Source organism: Acomys minous (genome assembly GCF_964271855.1).
Source record: "Acomys minous genome assembly, chromosome: 6".
Taxonomy (NCBI): Eukaryota; Metazoa; Chordata; class Mammalia; order Rodentia; family Muridae; genus Acomys; species Acomys minous.
Window position 1 is genome coordinate 56,558,866 of NC_140487.1, and position 20,147 is coordinate 56,579,012.

A 20,147-nucleotide genomic window follows, 5' to 3' on the forward strand; every position below is an offset into this window, starting at 1 on the left:
TTCCACATGTCAGATTTTAACATTGGATGTCTAGGACAGAAAAGTTTGACCCAGCTGGTCATAGAATCTTAGCGTGGGCATCTTAATGAAGAGTGTCTGTTCTTGATTCTACAAATAAGGGAAATAAGGGACATGGGTCCAGAAAGTGCAGGTGCAGTACTTGAGCTGTGTTATCCTGACTCTCAGATTAGTTATTGTCCATCTCTAATGCTTAGTGTCATACCATAGTAAAGAAGCCACCGTACCAGGACCCTTCTTGGCTCCAGCAATACTAAAGCAATGATACAGAAGCACAGCGGGAAACGGGCTGTTAGTAATAACAGAAGCTAAGGTCATGGCATATTGAGATAACCCGAAGCCAAGGCTCCTCACACAGTTCTCCCGCTCACTGGTGTGTTGTTGTACGTGTAGTTGCTCCCAGAGAGACACTTTCAGGTCTTGGAAGCCACTGGTAGGTAACCAGCCCTACTGCAACTAGCTGCTTCTACCAGGGATTGAACCCACGACCTTTCTCATAATAGCTAAGTGCTGTGCAACTGAGCTACCTCCCTCGCCTCACTCCAACCTCCTCTTTTCCCTAACTGGCTCAGACTGGTCCTGAGCTCCACTCAGCCTCCCAGTGACAGGATCCCAGGTGTTGCCTGAGGTGTCTTACTCCAAAATGATAGCTTTTGCTTAGGTCTGTATTAAGCATTTAATTGTCCTAAATTAAAATAGCAGCTTTTAAAGTTAATTATTTAACAGAAATAACACTGGCCCAGTTTTTATCAGGAAACTTTCCTGAAATCTCTCCCAAATTTACCAAGCTCACTGTTTGTTTAACCAGTTTGTCTGCAAGTATATAAAAGTAAAATGCTGATTAACTTCTATTGGACATTTCAGAGTCCAGGGTAAATGGCATAGCCATTGTATTCCTATTGCACATATGGAGCCTGTAAAGCCCACGGGTCTGTTCTTAAGGCCTTTTCCATGAGTCAGCTTGTCTGCTGCTGTAAAGCCCAGGCAGAAGACCCGCCCCCAGGACCAAGTGGCATGCTCGTTTCACTCCCAGCATTTTCTGCTCTTGTGAAATTAAAAGTGTAGTCCTAGTGTGCGCTGTACTTTCAGGATGCTGAGGAGAAAACTTCAGTTCTCTGAAAGCTGTTTTGTAAAGACTGCTTTTACGTATAAAGCTTGGCTTAAGAACTTGGGTTACAGGTGGCCCATCTCACAGGTGGCATTAGCTTCTGTCTAAGCATCTTAAACGCTGTTATGTGAGAGAGAACTGGTCCCCTCTTTGAAACTTTTGACAGTCTAACATCATAGTCAATCCACTGGGTCCCATCCTTCCAGAGATGGCATTTTAGCTGGGGTTAATTTTGGTTTTGGAAAGAAGAGCCAAGAAAGATGAGCTTGCTGTCCACCATGTATCTCTCCCATGGGCCAGATGGCCAGTACTCAGGGTCAGCAGCCGAGAACCTCAGAGAGGGAAGTGGGGCAGCATGGGTAGGATCGAGAGCCACTCATCTCTCCTACTCAGTCACAGACTTTGCTGGGCTGTCTGGTTGCTTTGGAGGCAAGTATGTGTGGAAAGACTTCCTTTCCACCTCACACTGGGCAGGTTCAGAAAGAAAGCAATCTCACGATGGTTGGAATTCACAGTTTTGTCTAGACCTTGGCAAACACAGACCCTAAATACCATGACTGTGTTTAGTTTCTGAATGCTTAAAATAATAAATAGAGAACTCAAGATTTTACAGAAGAAAGTAATGAATTTCTAGATCGAGGTAGGACCAGTATTGTATTGTATTGTATTGTATTGCAGTTAGCTCAGCAGGTAAAAGTACCTGCATTTACCATAACAAACTGAGTTCAACCCTTGAGGCCCACACAGTGGAAGGAGGGAACTGATTCAGAAATGTGTACACACACATTAAATAAACGCCTAATTTGATTCTTTAAAAGTATAAGAAGTATAAAATATCTACTATTTTATATGCTTAGAAATGTGCTTAGTCTTAGAGTACTATCTAGATCTTTGCGGTAATGGTATGAAATTTTTCCCATTTTAATTTATTTTTTTACACCATCTAGTGGCTCAGAATGAGTGGTGCAGGTAATTGCAGCTAATGTGCACAATCAAAATGATGTCATTAATTCAACTTTAAATCTAGCTATGGGTTATTACTTTTCCATCTCATGTCAATAAAATATTAGCATTAATCATGAAAAAATTTGTTCATCATTTTGAATTAAGTGTATACACAGGAAGAATAAATTTTAAGGAATCTAGCATACCATTTATGGAAAAACAGAAAGCTGATACTTTGTAAGAAATCGATGTCATAACTTTTTAAAATAAATAAAACTGTTTAAAAGGTTTTAAAGAAATGCAACATAATCTCAGAAATGTAATGACTTTTAATTTGAAATATTATCACTGACTTGACTTACTACCTACAAGTTTGTCAGTTTTGAATCTAGCCTTTTTTTAAAAGGCAACACAAAATGGTTTAAGAACAGATATATTCCTTTTATATAAATATTTAGACAAATCAAAATTAAAATAGCATGCTTTTAATGAAGAGTGTTTCAATTTTGTAAATGTAACGGTAGGAAACATTTCACTAATTTGATTATTAGACTATTTTCATTACAGGTCTCTATGGAAATACAGCTTTATGTTTTAGTTTTTCCCTCCCTCCCATCCTGCCTTCCTTCTCTTCTTTCTCGTAGAAACGGTGATGGCATGTCAGCTGTGCGCAGTTAGCCTCAGTGTGACTTACTCATGTTAAGACTCTGTCTTCACCACCCCTCCACCGCCCTTTTTTTCTTTCTTGGGTGAAAATCAAATGCTGCAGTAAAGGAAAGCAGGCAGACACCCAGCTGCCCCCACCCCCACCCCCTTTCCTTTTGAACATTTCCCAATTAGCAGCTGTCATGTGACTCTCTGGCTGCGCTAGCCCCTCCTTCAAGTGTCTAGCATTTTCTTAGTTTCAACCTTTGAACCTCACTAATAATAAATCTAACTACTGTTTGCCATAAATGGAGACAGTACCTTTTTGCTTTATCATTCTCTTAATATAAGCTTGATGCCTTTTTTAAATGCATTAAAATAATTCAATATTTCAATGTAGATTTAGAAAGCTTTTTTTCTTCTACCATTAAAAAAAAAAGACAGAGCATATTTTCAGGGACAATACAATTTGTGATTTTTATGCTAACTGTTGTGAGTTACCTCTGAAATACAGCATGATCTTAGTGTTTGTTTGTTTGAGAGAGGAAAGGCCATATTAGAGGTAGAAAATCGTTTTATTTTTAATTTCTGTCATTTGCCGGATTTCGGTTGTTTAGAAAATCATACTAAATATTTTACTATTTGCAGCTCAATTTTTCTTCAAACCATGGCTGTAATCTGGTAGCCAGTGGTGTTTTCCCAGAAACATGTTTGTGCAGTCTTGTAATTCCATCAGTAGGTTCCAGGTCACATGGCAGCAGACTGACTTCTGCTGTGTCCCTCTCTGGTCCTGCTGCTCTGCCTCACTGTGTCAGATTTACATCCTCTGCCTGTTTATCTCTCAATCTGGGCTTGCTGGTACATTGCTAACCGCATGCTCATCTGTACTTTTTAAGCAATATATTATTTTTAGAGTGTAACAGACAAGCTGTCCTCCAGCAAAATAGAGGCATGCTACTTAAGACTCTAGAATATTTTCTTGCATCAGAGGCATGCATGACTTTAGCTTTTCAACCTTAAAAATATTTTTTTATTAAGACCAAGACAGGAAATGTAGATGAGATAGTGGTCATGAATGTACAATAAAATGCATTTGAGGTTGGGCTGGTTGAGTTTTAAGCAGGTGTAGGGGGGGTGTGGGTGTGGGTGTGGGTCTTAAATTGAGAAATCTGTGATCTCTTATGCAATCTCTCATCTCTCTTTTATCTCAGCCCCTACCTCAGAAACCAAGAGCTAGCTCACTGACACTTCTGTGCTATCTCCCTCATCTCTGTAGAGCAAGAAGCTAGACATTCTTGGGAGGTTCTTCGGCAGCAGACAGTAGAGACAGTCTGCTCTTGGGGCTGGAGAGACAGCTCAGCCATTAAGAGATTAAGAACATACACCGCTCACTCTTGCAGAACCTGAGTGATGCTCCAAGTAACTCCAGCTCCAGGGTGATCTGATGCTGCTGACACCTGTGACACCTCCAGACGTGCATGTACCCCAAAGCACATAATTAAAATAGCTTTTCAAAAGAAAAGCTTCATGGATTAGGTATTTAATAAGTTAACAACTGACACAGGTTCATAGTTGAGTAGTTAGCTATTAAAACAAAAAAACAAAAACACTAGTAAAAGTTCAGGAAAAAGTCCCAATCTCCTAACACTTGCTCTTTTTTTGCAAGCTCAGATTCCATTTTGTTCCCTTTGCTTTTCTGTTACTTTGTTAAAATACTCTGGCCAAAAAAATTCTTTGAAGAGAAAGGGCTTGCTTTGAATTTATGCTGAGAGCCTTGGCGTTGCCCAGCACTGGCTGCTCTGAGAAGCTCCATCCTCACAGGGATCTCTACAATCTACAGGGATGATTGAGCCTCTGCAGCTTTTTCTAATAAGTACCAAAGGGGTGGGGCAGGGCAGGTCAATGACCTCAACAATCACAACATACATGTATTTAACTAAAGATTTCATCCAGGTCTTCTGCAAAGACCCAAGTATATAATAACTATATATGGAGTATGAAGTTGGATCATTGTGGTCTCAGCGAGGGTCAGAAGTGTAACAAGCAGGAAGGAGCTTGGAGATTGCCCAGAGTTATCTGATTCAAGCTGGGAGGACAGGAGATGCACTCCAGAAGATGGGGAGGAGTTGGAGACCCGCCCCCGCCCACCTGAGATGCTTCCCTGCAGGCGCCAGCCTCCCCTGAGCAGGGTTCTGCCCTGACCTTGCATCACTTGCTCAACTTCTTCAGAGAAGGGGAATTAGGTGGTCCTGCTTCCAAAGGAGACAGATTCCTTTCTTTCTGAAGATTAGGTGGAAGCTCTTTAGACAATGCTTCTCATTGAGTGTTTTGGAAAACACTAGCCAGCATCTGCCACAGGCAGGAGCCACGTGCTTCAGGCTGTCCAAGCTGAGTTCGTGGATCAGAACAAGTGTTTACTAAATGGTTTTGGATAAATAGATATGAAGAAACATGTATTCCTATTAGAGGTTGAGTTTCTTAGACACTTGTTGCACCATGTGACTAACATGTAGAGTGAACATGGATCTGAGGTATTACCCGGTGTCTAACTTGCTGAGCCTCTAGAACATACCCAGTGCCGTGGGGCATGGAGAAGAGGAAAGGCCTTACCCCGACCTCAGCAGTGCTCTACAGCTGAGGGCTGTGAAATCCACTGAGGAGTAAGACCTTGGCTTGAAATGAGACATGTTCGCATAGGTCAGCTAATTCAGCACAGATATCGTGGCAGCTAGCGATTGGGTGTGTCTCAGGCACTGGACAGGATTGGGCTGTGGGAGGGGACTCCCTGGGGAGAGAGCTCCATAAACACAGGCAGGCAACAGGCAAATGTTGTCCCAGAGGGAACCAGCTAAGCAGAGGATGTTGTCCTCGCTGCCGTGAGGATAGAGCTCCTGAGTGGCGGGGTGCTCTGGTGCAGATATTCCCGTGGAAGATCAGAGGGGCAGAGGTGACAGTGCAGCCATTCACAGTGAAGGGGCGAAGGCCTACACTGGAGCAGAGATGGCTGGACGAGGTGGAGTGGGTGGACCAGGAGCAGACATGGAGTTGTGGACTGCCAGGTGACAATCCCAGACACTGCAGCCTGCTCTGCGCAGCTGTCCTCAGTCTCTCCTTGCCCAGCATGTCAATGAAGCATCAGGCAAAATGGCCATGTTTACCCCACAGCATTGTAGGTATTGACTTTAAAACTTCAATTCAGCATATCAGATCTCTTGAGATGTGAACTAAAATTTGCTAGGAGAATCCAATTCTTACTGTACGCTCTCGTACTTGTCCTGCTATTAAATGGAGTGTGTGATGCAAAACAAGAAGGAATCCTGTGAATTGGAGGAACTCAGTCACGCCTGAGCAGTAAATGATAAACCAGGGGGCTGGGTCCCACAGCTGTTCCCAACTCAGTGCTGCGTTGGAAAGTACCTCCCAGTGTTAGTTACACAGTATCGTAGAGAACTGTGGGCCCACACCCAGCTCCTCCGCCAGCAGGCCAGGAAACTAGCAGGGACAGTAGATGGGCACAGTAGAGCATCATGGGTGTCAAGGCCCTGTGTTGTTAAGGAAACCATTGACATGATCTCACACACACACACACACACACACACACACACACACACACACACACACACACACACACATACACACCTTGAAGAAAATAACATATTTAAAATATTAACCTAGTTTTCACACTGCTACTGTTAGGAATCATTACCATGTGGAAAATAAAGGTTAAATCCATTGATTCTTAAAGTCACCATTGCTTAATTAGTCCTCGGATGAAATTGCTTTCTTTTCACAAAGCATGGATGTGTGCTCAGACAAAGAACACAGAAGCTGACCAGCATTTGAAGCACCTATCAGTAAGTGACGGAGAGGGTGGCCCATCTCTACACCCTGCCAGGGCTTCAGGTTTCTGTGAAGCAGAATTTGTTCATCTAGTTTGCAGAAAATGGGTTATACTTACTCAAAAAGGGGGGATCGGGCACAGTAAGGACGTAAGTGAGTGTGGGAAGCTTCTTCAGGTGTGAAATAACGCAGTAGCAGAGAAGCGAGCTGAGTTACCAAGCACGTGTGAACACGTGTTTACTATTATGTTAGACAAAGTCTGTTTCTCCTTATCAAAGCTGGTCCTGCCCCCAACCTCACAGCACAGCCACTGTGATTTATTGCCCAGTAAATAATAACTATAAACAAATAAGATGACTTCAGGGGTTTGACAGTTGTGACATGGCAGTTGGACTGCACGCGTCCGCTGCCACCTTACTGTTATTTCCTGCATTATTTGACTTTATTTTTTTGCCTCTGACTGCCACGTTACATTTTGCCTGGAAGCCATCCATTTCACAGATAGCGAATTCCTTTTGAGTGCTATTTTTATACAATAAGCATCACTACACCTCTGGATCTTGATAGCATTACTGCGGGAGGAGAGAGCAGCTTTGTGTTAGTAATTACCCAACATTGTCAGAAGCTGACTGCAGGCCCCTTCCTAGTGATAACAGAATAACCGCATAATGTAGCTCTATAGCACATGATTAATAGAAAATAATTACACGTCCTACAAAGGGATGCAATATTTCTTATAAATTGACTAAAATGGTTTCCTGTAGATTAAAGGACTCTTCATTATTTTATCAGTCCTCCTGAGGTACAATCACTTGCCCGTGTTAGCATTTCAGCTGACGGTAAGAGCTGAATAGGGTGAAGGATTCCAGATGGCAGAGCTCGTACCTGAGATCCTGAGTGCAGTCAGATGGCGGGATGCTTCCTAACCTGTCAGGAGTTAGATGGCGGCTGGTATGGGCCCCCCCTCTTTCCCTCCCCCACCCTTCTCGCTGTCTCTTTTTTCTTTATTAATAAGGCTTGAGAGGTGTTTTTTAAATGATCCATTTGTGACTTTTAGAACAATACTGTAATTACTATGTGGATTTTAAGACAACACAGTATTGATGGCGTCATTTCTAACCATTAAATAATCTATCGTTGATAATCATATATGTTTAGAGTGAAGAGGCTGATTTTTTTTCCCCCTCTGGAAGGAAATCTTGCATGATGTTGAATCTTGAGTCTGAAGTTTAGAAAACTGTTAGAGTCCAAGGAACATTTCCATCCCAGTTTACAGGCTGCAGATGGTTTAATTGGGATTCATGTTGCTCAGGAGGCTCGTGGGGAGGGCGGTGGAGATGAAAAGATGGCTCCCGGTTGCAGTCTTGCCGACGAACTCAGATGGCTGCAGTGCACAGCTGCAACTCTGCCTCCTAGAGTTTTTTGATCCCGCTATATTTTGTCTTGTCTCTTAATTTCACAAAGGAGTATTATATGGAATTATTTATAAATGTAAAGTAAGAAATAGTCTGATTTTTGTTCTTAACCATTTTCTGAAATAAGATCTGATATTTTTAGTGTATTTTCATGAGGCATGTATATCTTACTTTTTGGAGGTTACTTTAAAGTAAGTGACGCCTCAGCATTACTGTTATGTAGCACTTTTCTTTCTCCCTGGCAAGCTAATGCAAGGGATCTGTTGACAGCCGAGGAAGCTCTTCTGTTCTCTGCGCCTGTGCTTTCTAGTTAATTACCCTTATCGCTCTACCACACATAGCACAAAACTTTCTCAAGTAAAGTCTCCTGTCTGCTCTTGGTGGATAAGATCTGAGTTTAAGGGTTTATGCTCTTTTTATGAGTAATAATAGGTCTTTAGTTCACAGTACAAATTATAATCAAAGTAGAGCATTATAAAGTTCTGTGAACTTTCTGGCTTGTATTTTGAATCTGACCATTGTCTCCCAGGCTGAGCACCATTCTTGGCAGCAGGTTTGGGCCAGTGGTCTGCCCTCCCATTGGATCCTTTCTGTGTCTCCTATTGGCAGGCTCTTCCGATTGGCATGCTAGACCCTTTGCTCTTCAGATGTAATCAGTTTGAAGGAAAAAAAAAAAAGCTGGGTAAGAGCGTTCACACCCAGGCTTGCCCTGTTAACGCGTTTTGATACCTTACAATGCAGACCTTTGATCTTTGGAAGTTTATGTATGTTTGTTTTGCTAAGCATTAGGCTCCAGTTGTATTCATTGCCTTAAAAACTGAAAGGGGCAGTTTTATTAGGTGCCTACTAGGTACAGTGGTTGCTGGTCTAGCTTTCAGTAAGTTGATATTTCCTTCCGATGAATGTAATGTGCCTTGTGTAGATTATACACATCGCTGCTGAGTTCTGGGCTGAGTGTTCGCCTTGCTTAGACAATTTTGCCCACTGAAGTCACACAGGGAACTTTTCAACTTAACGCCTTTAGTCTACTGCCTCAAGAGCCAGTGTTGTACACTTAACTAGAACAAGAAATACAGGGTTAGCCGTTTGCCCCCTCCCTTCCCCTTTGTTCTTCAAATAAGCCTAATTCTGCTACTGCCCACCACTTTAAAAGCACTCATAGATTTTATCCTTTAATTTATAGGTAGACCGTCTGTCAATACATACATGCTAATGTTGCTACATTTGTATTGAAGAATAGTATAATTTTCCTTGTGATGGTCAATAGCATACAAATCAATATGAATGTTAAGCCTGCATGTCTATCAACCCTCCCTTCGCCGCACATAACTCAATGTGCATATGCACATTTATCTATGACTCAGATGTTGGAAAAATCATAACCTATTGAATTACTTTGGGGATTGATTTTAAAAATTTATCTTATATGAAAAATTAAATTTGGGTCTTAATGCTTGTGCAGAGTATTGCTTTTGGAAGATATTATTCTTGAAACTTGTAATTCATTTTATTTGTTTGTATCTCACTAAACATAAATAAATTTGAGGTAAAAATACATCAGTCAATCTGGCAGGCTTATGAGGCCGGTTAAGGAGGGCTCGCAGTGCCTAAAGCGTGGTGTGTGTCTGTGGGGAGCGAAGGAGAGGAGAGGAGGGCCAGGTCTGCTCAGCTCACGTTATGAAGTGCAGAGCGCCGCATCACTCACTCTGCCCACATGTTAATACTGTCAAACTACAGAGAGTTTTGTCTCCTGTTGCTCTTCCACTCTGCAAGCAAACCCAACACCTTCACGTTCCTCCCGAGCTGAGGCAGCCCAGGATCAGTAAAAACACGAGGGTGTTGTTTTCACGGAATCCATTTATGAATTACTTTGTATTGGTATTTGTGAATTTTTAATTTTAGTATTTTCCTTATTCACCCTTTGTCAGATTAAAGTGTGTTAGATTTTCATAAGAAGGGGCACAGGCCTGCTTCCTAAACGTTTAACTACGAATTAGGAGGCTGGTCGTCATGCCAACCCATCCCCACAAGTGGTTCTCTTCCTTGCTAGATGACAAGCCTCCTGCAGGCACGCGTAGCTCCCTGCTTCAGCCTTACAGCCAGGAGCCAGCACCCAAGGCTGCACTGTCTGCAGAGAACCGCCCCGGCAGCCAGCATCTGCTGCTCTCACTTTACATGTTCTTCCCCGGGTGACTGCTTCTGCAGTCTCTGCATTCTGCCCAAGAACGAACAAGTTTCGTGCTGTACAGTACACTTGCCAACAGCAGCAAGGGTTGTTTTGGGTTTGGGGGTATTTGTTTCTTTGTTGGGGTTTTTGGTTTTGTTTAGTTTTTTATGTTGTTTGTTTTATTTGGTTGGTTTCTCCAGAAACAGAAAAGATGAAAATGTTTCCATTTGCAGCTCCAGCATTTGTAACTTTATAAAAAGAAACATTTCTAAAAAGTTGCATACAAACAACATTGTGCTTACACCAACCTAAAGGTTAATACTGCCTATTGTTTTCAATTAGGAATACAATAGATATGGCTGGTGGGTAGGAGAAATGAAGGGAGCCATTGGCTTGGTGCCTAAAGCCTACGTACTGGAGATGTATGACATTTGAGAGTCTGGGTAAGTACATTTTAATCCAATATTCTGTAAGAGCTCGTATGTTCTCTTGGTCACTTCCTTCTGAGTCTTTGCCTTTTTAAGTCTTTGTAGTGTTCTGATAAACATAAATATGGTACCCCAAATCTGTTTTTGTTTTTGTTTTTCGGTTTTGCTTCAGCTCTGATTTTAAAAAATAACTTCAGAGAGTTTACTTTGGAAGTGAGCAGATTATTTAGAGAGAGTTCTTTGATACTGACCAGCTGTGTTCCCAAGCCTCCTCCTGCTGTCTAGTACACTGTCACTTTTGTGGCCTTCCTGAGGAAATGAATTGAAAACTGTTGAGCAAACATTCATTTTTGATTGGCTAAAGATGTTATTTTTTTTCTAAGCAGGAGAAATAAACCAACATTTATACTGAAGAAAAAAAATTAAAGTGCAACTTTCCCTTTTGTCTGCCGAGAAGACTTCTGTCAGTCTGCAAGTGATTTGGCTTTGGAACCCTTCGAGCCTGAGTGCGGACTCAGAGCTGCCTCCTGTGGGTTAAATGTTCCTGCCTCAGCTGTGATTCTATGCAGCCGCCCATTAAAGTACTCTGTTGTCAGGTTAAGCCCGCAGTAATCAGCTAACGCTAGATGCAAGCAGTAGAGATAAGACCTGTTGCTGTTTTGCAGATAATAATAAATTTGAATTTATCCATTTGGTTTGTGTAGGAAAATTCATTGTGCTTGTGTGTGAATCTCAGTCACTTAAGTCGCCAGTGTGGGTGGCTATTTCTCTTAGTCATTGGGCATGAATTATTTTTAGAATGTTACATATGATTTCACAGACTTTGTAAATTTTGAGTCAGTACTAAAAGACTTTTTTAAGTCTTTTTAAAGCTGTGTGAATGGCTTCGCTTAGTATTTTATTCTTCATAGAGTAATGACATGTTTTCATGAAAGTTGTACAGACTCATGAGTTTATCTGCTGTTGAGCAAGAAGGGAAAAACGTGATCACATTACAAGCAAAGGGAGAGTGGCAGCATGCTGTCACCCAGTACACAGTGCAAACCAGAGCTAGGTCTGTGCAAAGCACTTCAGTATCCTAATTTGATGATGGGCTGCCCAGTGTTTTCTAATACAATTTTATATACGTGTAATGAAATCGAAGATTCATAAGAAGCCTCATTTTACCACTAACACAATGGTATAAATAGCTTCCGTGTGTGTGCGGGCGCGCCAGGTACACTTACCTTGCTGCCTCACCATCGCTGTGCTATTACAATCCCACTGCTGAGCAGCAAGCTGAGTGAGTCTCCTGAGTGCTTCTCTGGACCAAACAGAAAAGAAAGACACAGAATGGCAGCAGTTACCAGCAGGTGAGTGGAAGGGTAGGTTAACCTGGTGCCTGATTCTATCTGTTGCTGCATCGGTACGGATTATAAAATCCTGTCAGTGCCTCTCATATGTAGTTAAAATCAGAGTATGTTTAATCATCTTTGGAGATGCCAGTATAGCCTTACTCTATCAAATTGCACTAGTGACTAGATATTTTAGAATAAATGTAATCTACACAGTCTTTAGCAAGTCCTAGCTTTTGCTTTCCAGATAGGGGTACAAATGGGCTAATAGTATTTTTAAATCACCATTATTTATGTAAAACTATGTTTGCAAGTAATGGTAAAAAGTGTTTATTTTACTGTTATCCTATAAATGTTGTGACAACTCATTTTCCAAAGTAAAAGAAAAAAAAATCTTAATGTTAGGGGTTATAATAAACTCAAGTTTATCTGTTAGACATAGTCCAAGTCTTCAGAAATTACGTTTGTACAGTTACCCTTTTCCTATTAGAGTGTCATTTGAATGGGTTGAAATCATTTTGGCAAAAGTTAGACAGGCGGAAATTAATCCAGTGGACTTGCCTTCAGAGCCTAACCTGTGGCTGCAGGTTTTGTGCCTTTAACGTCAATGGCCAGCAGATGGCAGCAGCTTGTCATTCGCACGTGGAGCCACTCGGGAACCCCTCCCCCATTCGGGCCGACTGGGAAGTGGTTAGGAGATTTCCGATTCCTTTTCCAGTTAATCCAGGAGAGGGAGTCCTTTGCCAGCTGATGGCCAACATTCCCAGAAAGGAGCGCCGGCTGCTCTGTCCAGCGCCTCTGGCCTTTGTTCTTTTTTTTTTTTTTTTTTTTTTTTTTTTTAACGTGACTATACATGGGAGATAGAAGATGGGAACCAAAGGCCTTTAAAATTAAGAGGAGAAAGGTTGCTGTCCCTTGCATTTTGTGGGTGCTTTCTGTTCTGTTGAGGAACTTGTTTTTTGTGTGCTCTGAGGAAGTTCCTCTCTACCCTTGACAGTTCATCACATTCTCTTCAAGATCATAATAACATCATTAATGTGAATTTAAACAACGCGGCTTGTTAGAAAATATGCTAATTGTTATGTTCTCATTATGTTTGCTTAGCTTTTATTTGTTTTTCTATGAACAGTTAGAGAGCTAATTTTTTGAAAGGTGATTGTAAGTCATATTTTATATAGCATTTTGCTTGATCGTTTGCTCTGTACTGCATTTGTACTCTGTTGCCATTAGATCTTACAATAATGTTCCACTCTGCAAATTTTTAAGGTTCAAATAAAGTTTAATTGTTTGCAAACTGTTATGATGCTAATAATTCAACAGCCTGCTGTGTTACTAATGAAATTACTTTGTTATGATTAATTTGGAAAATAGTGTGTTGATTGTAGTAATTAAGCACAACAAGGTGAAGTAAATGATTCTAATGCCATCTGGCCTCCAAACTGAATGAAGAAATGAAATAGGGCTGTCATCTGAATTTATTCAAAGAAGTAAGCGTCATACAAATGACTTTCATTGATATAGGGTTTACGCTTAACCACAGCTTATTCCATTCTGGTTTTACCACTTTTTGGCGTATGACATGGTTTTTATGGAAAAAAAAATAGTGTTGGTTGGTCCAGCAGTTGGTCTGAATACTTGGCTTTAAACTGATTATTTTAATTGTAATGTAATTACAGATAATTACATACAGTATATAGGATCATAGGGGGGAAATCACTTTACAGCCATCTGTAGGTAAAATAGATAGGTGTGGGTCTTTTTCTTTTCTGTCGGGGTATAAACACTTTGGGCCTCGCCCTCCACAGTAGCACAGCTCCCTTTGGGTTGTTGTTGAAATGTTTACAGTCAAGGCTCTACTGCAGTCTCTACTGGTTGCCCTCTCACTGACTCAGCTACCATCTAGGGCCGTGATTAGCAGCAGCACTGGTTACACACTGCGGTGTCAGGCTCAGAGTTCAGTCACTAGACGGAAACTGAGCTAAGTACACCTGCAGTTTAACAGCTTGCGCTTAATCAGTGGTGCTGAGGGAAGTGTTGTGGGAATGTGCGGACCAGGCACAGCGCCTCCAAACCGCAAGCCAGGGGACCCATGCTGTTTCAGAAGTTACTTCTCTTGAATTTATCCAAGGCTATTCCAAAGTAGACCACACGACAAAGAAGGAGCGAGGAGCCCTGGAAAACATAGCTGCACTCAGAGGCTAGAGGGAACATATGTACATACCATGAAAACATTTGTCAGTCATAGCACAGTCTGTCACTAAAATCTTGAGTATCTGAAATACAGAGAAACAGATGATGTCTTCGTCTCTTACCATTTTGACCTCTATTCAGATACAGAACAGTTTGTCCACTAGTTGAGAAAACGCATGGAATCATGTCCCCACTGCCAGCCTATCTGTTAAGATCCTTCTGGTTACACACTTTTCTGAGACGAGGGAAATAACTACCAAGTGGTGTGATGACAGTAGCAGGAGATGCCTTTTCACTGATGCCCTGTCTGAGGGGCTTCCTTGATTTTACTAGTAGATTCTACTCATGTTGCTTAGATAAGACCTTGATAGGGAACGCAGCCTGGCGCAGGGCATATGGTGTGTCTCCAGCAGATACCTGTGAACCGCTTTGACACCCTACAATAGATCAAGACCTGAGATTTAAGAAGAGGAGAGACAAAAGAATTTGACCTTTGTACCCAGAAAAGCAAGCAAACAAAAACACAATTCTTCTACAGTTAATACATCTGCTTTCCGAGGATGCTCTCTTGGTAAGTAATCAGCCCTTTTCGCCGAGGCGTTAGCAGCTGGTCCCCTGACTACATCACCGTGAGCACTGAGCTTGTCAGTCGCTGACTATAACGAGAGTGTAGATGACTACAAAGTTGAGCTATGGCACCATGTTAGCCATTTGTTCAAGGCTGTCTTTTTCAAATGAGAGACACCGGAGGCCCAAGGAGCCTGGAGCAGACGTTTAGCTCCTCTTTCCAGACCATGCCAAGTTACCACTGCCTTCATTCCCCTAAGGCAATGGCTGAAGACCCTGTTCCTCCCTGTACCTTGGAAACAAGCCTTGTAGCTTTCCACCTTGGGTAGATCTGATAGGAATTTCAGAGTCAAGTGTGGTGGGACATGCCCGTGATACGCAAGCGTATCAAAAGTTCCAGGCCAATCAGGGCTACATAACATCGTCCTGTGTCAAAAGGAATCAGTAAAGGAAAAATCCTGAGAGGGAAAGTTTCATACCTCCAACTAGAATGTAATTATTGTGTTTTTAAAAGAAATGAACAACAACAACAAAAAATCTCTACCCTCTGTTTTCTCAAAAGTAATAGGATCATGTTAACTTGAGGGGTGCTGTATGGCCCCCCCATGAGATAGGGGGTGGGGGCGGGGGGGGGGGAAGCACTCACTGTTGTAGATAACCAGGGTCGATCCCTGCTTAGCTACAGACCATACTGTGTGGAATGAGGCTGAGCACATGAAACACTTCCGGATATGGCAGCGCTGTGTGTTAGCACACTGTGCTACCCTGTGGAGACAGCCGTCTCCTCCCAGCCCTCCTCTCAGGTGTTCTCTTAGCATCCCGACTTCGGATGCTCTTTCCCTGGGTCTCTCTCCCCTCGTTTCTACTCATTACTCACAAGTGCGCTTGTCTGTTTCCTGTTTGTTGTAATATAAAAATATCAGCCCTGTTAGAGTAAAAGCAGGTGCCACGTGAAGCTTCCACAGCAATTTACCTCTCATTTGAGAAAAATGTCACACGGGTACTCTCAGAGGAAGAAATTAATGACACCAAAGCCTGCCAATTACAAGCAACTGCCTCAGACTAGGATGGGGTTCCCACAAATCCGCTGATCCCCACGCTCTGCCTTCCTCTCCCAGCCCCATGCAGTCCGCTATAAAACTGCTCAGTCTTTACCTGTCACGTCCAATGTGATGATAGCGATTTAATAATAATAGCTGACTCAACTGGATGGTTTACTGTTTGCTGTGAACTTTTTTTTCAATTCTCACAGCAGCCCGTGTGGTGAGTTCTGTTTGTCACTTGCTTTCTGGTTAGGAAATTTTGTCCCGAGGTTCTAGGAAGTAACTTCCTTTGGCCAAGTCCAGCACCTACTCCCCTCCCTGCCTCCCCCCCAAACTCAGTACGTGTTGTGAGGGATTCAACTGGTGCACACAGTAGGAGCTTGGCAGTTGCTCTTTGACCCCAGATGATGAGTGCAGTCCCACACATGATGGGTTGGCACTAAGCATGGACAGCCAGTTGAATTCAGCTCTTTTCCAAGCTAACTGTGGTAAGCAGAGCAGAGGTAAAGTGGCTAGCATGCTTTCATGTGGGGACCCTTCTCCCTCTGAGACTCCAGCCCAGCCAAAGGTGAGTCAGCTATGGTTGCAGGGTAGAGAGGGGCCGATGGGAACTGTTTCCTAAGAAGCCTTTCCCGTTCACTACTTTCTCATCTGCCAAACCCAGGGAGGGACCCAAACCAAAGCCGGGAGAGGGCTGCAGAGTGAACTGCTTCTGTCTTGGCGGTTGTTTTCGGTGAAAAGATCTCATCAGGCAGAGTTGTTTATTTCTGCTTCAGCCAGTTTAAATGTTACATATAAACTGTCCAATCCTTAAAATCACCAAACGTTATAAAATGTGTGTAAGCTTGCAGCTGGGTGATAGCAGTGTTTCGAGGTAAGAGTTCATCTTAAGAAATTTTACGGGGCTTTCTGGTACTTCCATGTTGGACGCGTACCCACACACCCACAGAGAACCTTGTACAGGGCTCCACAAATAAAGTATTCTGATGTGACTTTTTTGTTTGTTTGTTTTAAAGAAAAGAATGCATCTGTCTATTTATTTGTGATCAGTGGTGTGTTGGGGTGGGGAGCAAAAATATTAATAGAGGAGGAACCAGCCTTCACTGTGGCACTCTGGAGTTTAGCCAGGGGATTGAGTAAAATTGAGCCCTTCGTGGTTAGAAGTATAGGTGTGTTTTTCTTCTGAAAACATTGAAATGTTTACATGAGAGGCACCCACAGTGTTTTCCTTTCCAAGGTAGAGTGACTGCCTTTGCCTTGTCCCAAAAGCCAGGTGATGGCCAAATAACCAGACAGGTCTGGTTGGTAAAAAGCAAGCTGCCCTCCACAGGTGAATACACAGGCCGTTCCTCCTTCCCAGATCAGATACCTGGGACATCTAGCACTCCTTCCTTTCCTGGTTCTACTTTCTTCCTCCTCTTTGGGCTTTCCGAGGGGGTTAAGTCACACTGGGCATAAACATGACAGCTCGCTTTGCTTTGTTCTCAACAGTAAATCTAGCAAAGCCAAGTCGACCCCATTCCCCGAGTCCCGAGCTGAAAGCCTGGCGCGGCTGCTGCCAGTGGGCGCTGCTGTCATGCCTGTAGCTTTGGCTGCCCAGCGTTGTTCCCTTCCTTCTTCATTGTAGTCTCTGGGCTTGCTATTCCTCTTCCTATATAATTAAATGATTCCACTTTGAATAATTACATTTAAGTGCAAACAGCAGAAGAGGAGCATTTCAAATACAGAGGTAGACAGCCTTTCCCAAGTAGATCTGTGGTCAGAATAAAACAGGACGAAACCCAGGGAGGAGCGACTCCAGGTAGCCTCACCCTGGTGCATCTCTTGGCAGGTTACGCCGCAAGCCATCCCATGACTTAAGAGACAAGCCTCTCTTGATTTTTGTTGTATCTGCTCTTGATGCTATCTAGGAAACAAACTGGGAGGGTTTTGTTTTGTTTTGTTTTTGTCTTGTGTGTTAGTATAGAGGAGGGAGGTATTGTGAAGGTTTCAATATTGGTTCAGACAAGAAGGTTGATTTTGGTATTTTTAATTTTTTAAAAAAAGTTCTGAACTGCTTGTAGCCACTTGAGTTAAGTTAGAGGACTAAAGGGTCCTGCGTGAGTAATCTCTCTTATACAGTTACTGCCGTTTATGGTAAACCAAATTCTAGAAGCCCAGAGTAACTGCTAACCTTTTAGGAGGGAACACTCTGTTCCCAGGGGGCGGGACAGTCCTCAGCCACCAATGAGGAGCCAGGAGAGCACAGGCCCCACAGTCACCTGGATCCCTCTTCCTTCCTGGCCACCTGGTACCCAGGTCCCCTCCCCGCACGCTGCAGTGGCTGCTGTTCATCCTTCCTTCCTCCTGTTTTAGGCAAAGCTTGGGCTTGGGCTCAAAAATGATAGTTGAAAGAATCTGAGGAACCCAGACCAGTGTCAGGCATGGCTTTGCCACCTTTGAGGATCTGAGAACTGAAACGACGGGCGGTCAGAATAACAACAACTCCTTTACTCCAGAAGCAAGAAAGGGGGAACGAGCAGGTCCAGGCCACAGCACTTGCCAACACTGCCCAGCCGTTGTTGGCTTTGGTATTTTATAAGCATTGGTGTGAGTCATCATCCTTTTAAAAAAAAGTGTCGAGTTCTCAGTTTTTAAATCAAGCTTCCAGGCAATAATCAATTTCTATGAATGGAGATGTCAAAACTGCAAGTCACCTCTGTCTGTGAAGTTTTTATATAAACCTGATATTCGAAGCTGTGAATTTGTTCGCTGATCTTTTCTTTTCTATTGCTCGTGGTCAGCTGGATGTATTGTAGCACCTTTAGATGTTCTGCAACAAATGTGCCAAGGGAAATCTTTAAGCAGCCTCCCTCAGTCCCAGCGCCTGTAGATTGTGCTTCCGTGCGTTCCTGTGGCTTTATGTGTGAGTCACTGTGTCCAGGACACACGTTTTCTTCAGGTGAATGGCTGGGTGCCAGATTGTTTGATCAGACTGGAGCAGCCTGGGAGTGGAGCACTAGTCTTAGTTTGTACTTTGTGAAAGTCTAAGGCTAGAATAAGGGCAAACCAGAACCTCATCACATGTAACCTTAATGCTTTAATGTTATAACTTTAGGCAAAGCTAATAAAAAATGCAAAGGACCACTAAATAATTTAAATTATCTAAAAAATTGAGCATATTCCTTCAAATAATAATGGCTTTCATGATCTGATTTTTCTTTTAAAAAATCATTTCTCATGTCATGAGTTACTTAAGAAGTATGGATATCAAAATCCATCAGAGTTTATTCAAGATTATTAAATATATTTGTTATGATCATGCAGAATCACCAAAGAGTCCTTTTCTTTTTTTTTTTTTTTTGGTCTTACAGTTGTGATCCATAGTGTTGTTCCACAAGCCCTAATTTCAGGGGCATGTCTGATAATACCATTGTAGTGTGGAGTTAATTTTTAATACTTCCTAAAATCTCGATTGTCGGTCTGATTCCTTAATTAAACCATTAAATTGCCAGTCCCATCAACTGAAAACCAACCAAACAAAAAAGGCCCTGTTCTTGTCGGTTATTTTTTGCTTTCTGAAAATAACATTCTCTTAGTGCAGCTTTGCTAACTCCTGGGGAAGCTGTTCCCACTGCCGTGTGCCCTTTGGTAAAGAAAAACCATGGTACTGTGGCAGACAGTAAAGAGCGGGGACATCGCAGCAACTGCCATTAGACTAGAAGCCAGACTGATGGAGAACTTCTCCCCCCCCCCCCCCCCCCTCCTCCTCCTCCTCCTAAGTGAGCCCAGCTCAGGGCTTTGTGTTCTGAGCACACATCCCTTGCTTTCCCTCATGCCGTACTTTATAGCAATAAATACTCCGTATTGATTACTACTTAATTCTAATGGAAGTATGGAAATAGATTGCAGCTTAGTATTCAGCACCTTAATTCTAAGAGTTTCTAAATTTTAAATATTGATATGATTGCCCCCAAATGTGCTTCTGTTACTAGACCCACTTCACGCTATGAAATGACCTCCATTTTATGTATTTTGTAAAGATGATTTTTTGTCCACAGGATATTTTTTTCCTCTGGTATTTCGTCACTGCTTTGGCATAACTGAGAGATCTGTCATTTCTTTTCTTTTAGCTCTCTGTTTGAAAACACAGAAACCATACCAGAACAGCACTTTCAGGATTAGTGTAGAAATGCACAGAGAAAAAGAAAAGGGGGGAGGGGTGGACAAGAGGAGTCCTCTAGAGAGGTAGGGTGGAGGCGGCTTCTTCAGGTGTACAGGTTCAGCCCGGCAGCTGCTGGGAGCGAGACCTTTCTGTCCAGACAAGGATTTTTCTAACTGAGAACGTGTTGGGAAGTGTTTTGTATGAGGCAAATATGCATGGGGTTTTTTTTTTCTTATTCATTTTCTTATTTAAGGAAAAGGATATAGCAAGAGATGCCCCTACACACAGTTCTAATTTCTTCTT

At 42.5% G+C, this 20,147-nt stretch overlaps 1 protein-coding gene across 2 annotated transcripts in view; it reads left to right on the top strand.

Annotated features, from left to right (window-relative positions):
* Window positions 1–13,194, top strand: part of SKAP2 (src kinase associated phosphoprotein 2) — a 148,274-nt gene extending 135,080 nt beyond the window's left edge. The window contains exons 12-13 of one of the 2 annotated variants that reach the window (XM_084784423.1): window positions 10,481–10,581; window positions 10,950–13,194. In XM_084784423.1, the coding sequence (XP_084640549.1) occupies window positions 10,481–10,573 (93 nt within the window). In that variant the 3' untranslated portion in view covers window positions 10,574–10,581; window positions 10,950–13,194. The remainder of the gene's footprint in view (window positions 1–10,480; window positions 10,582–10,949) is intronic. The other variant, XM_084784424.1, reaches the window with a different exon arrangement.
* The last annotated feature ends 6,953 nt before the right edge of the window (window positions 13,195–20,147 follow it).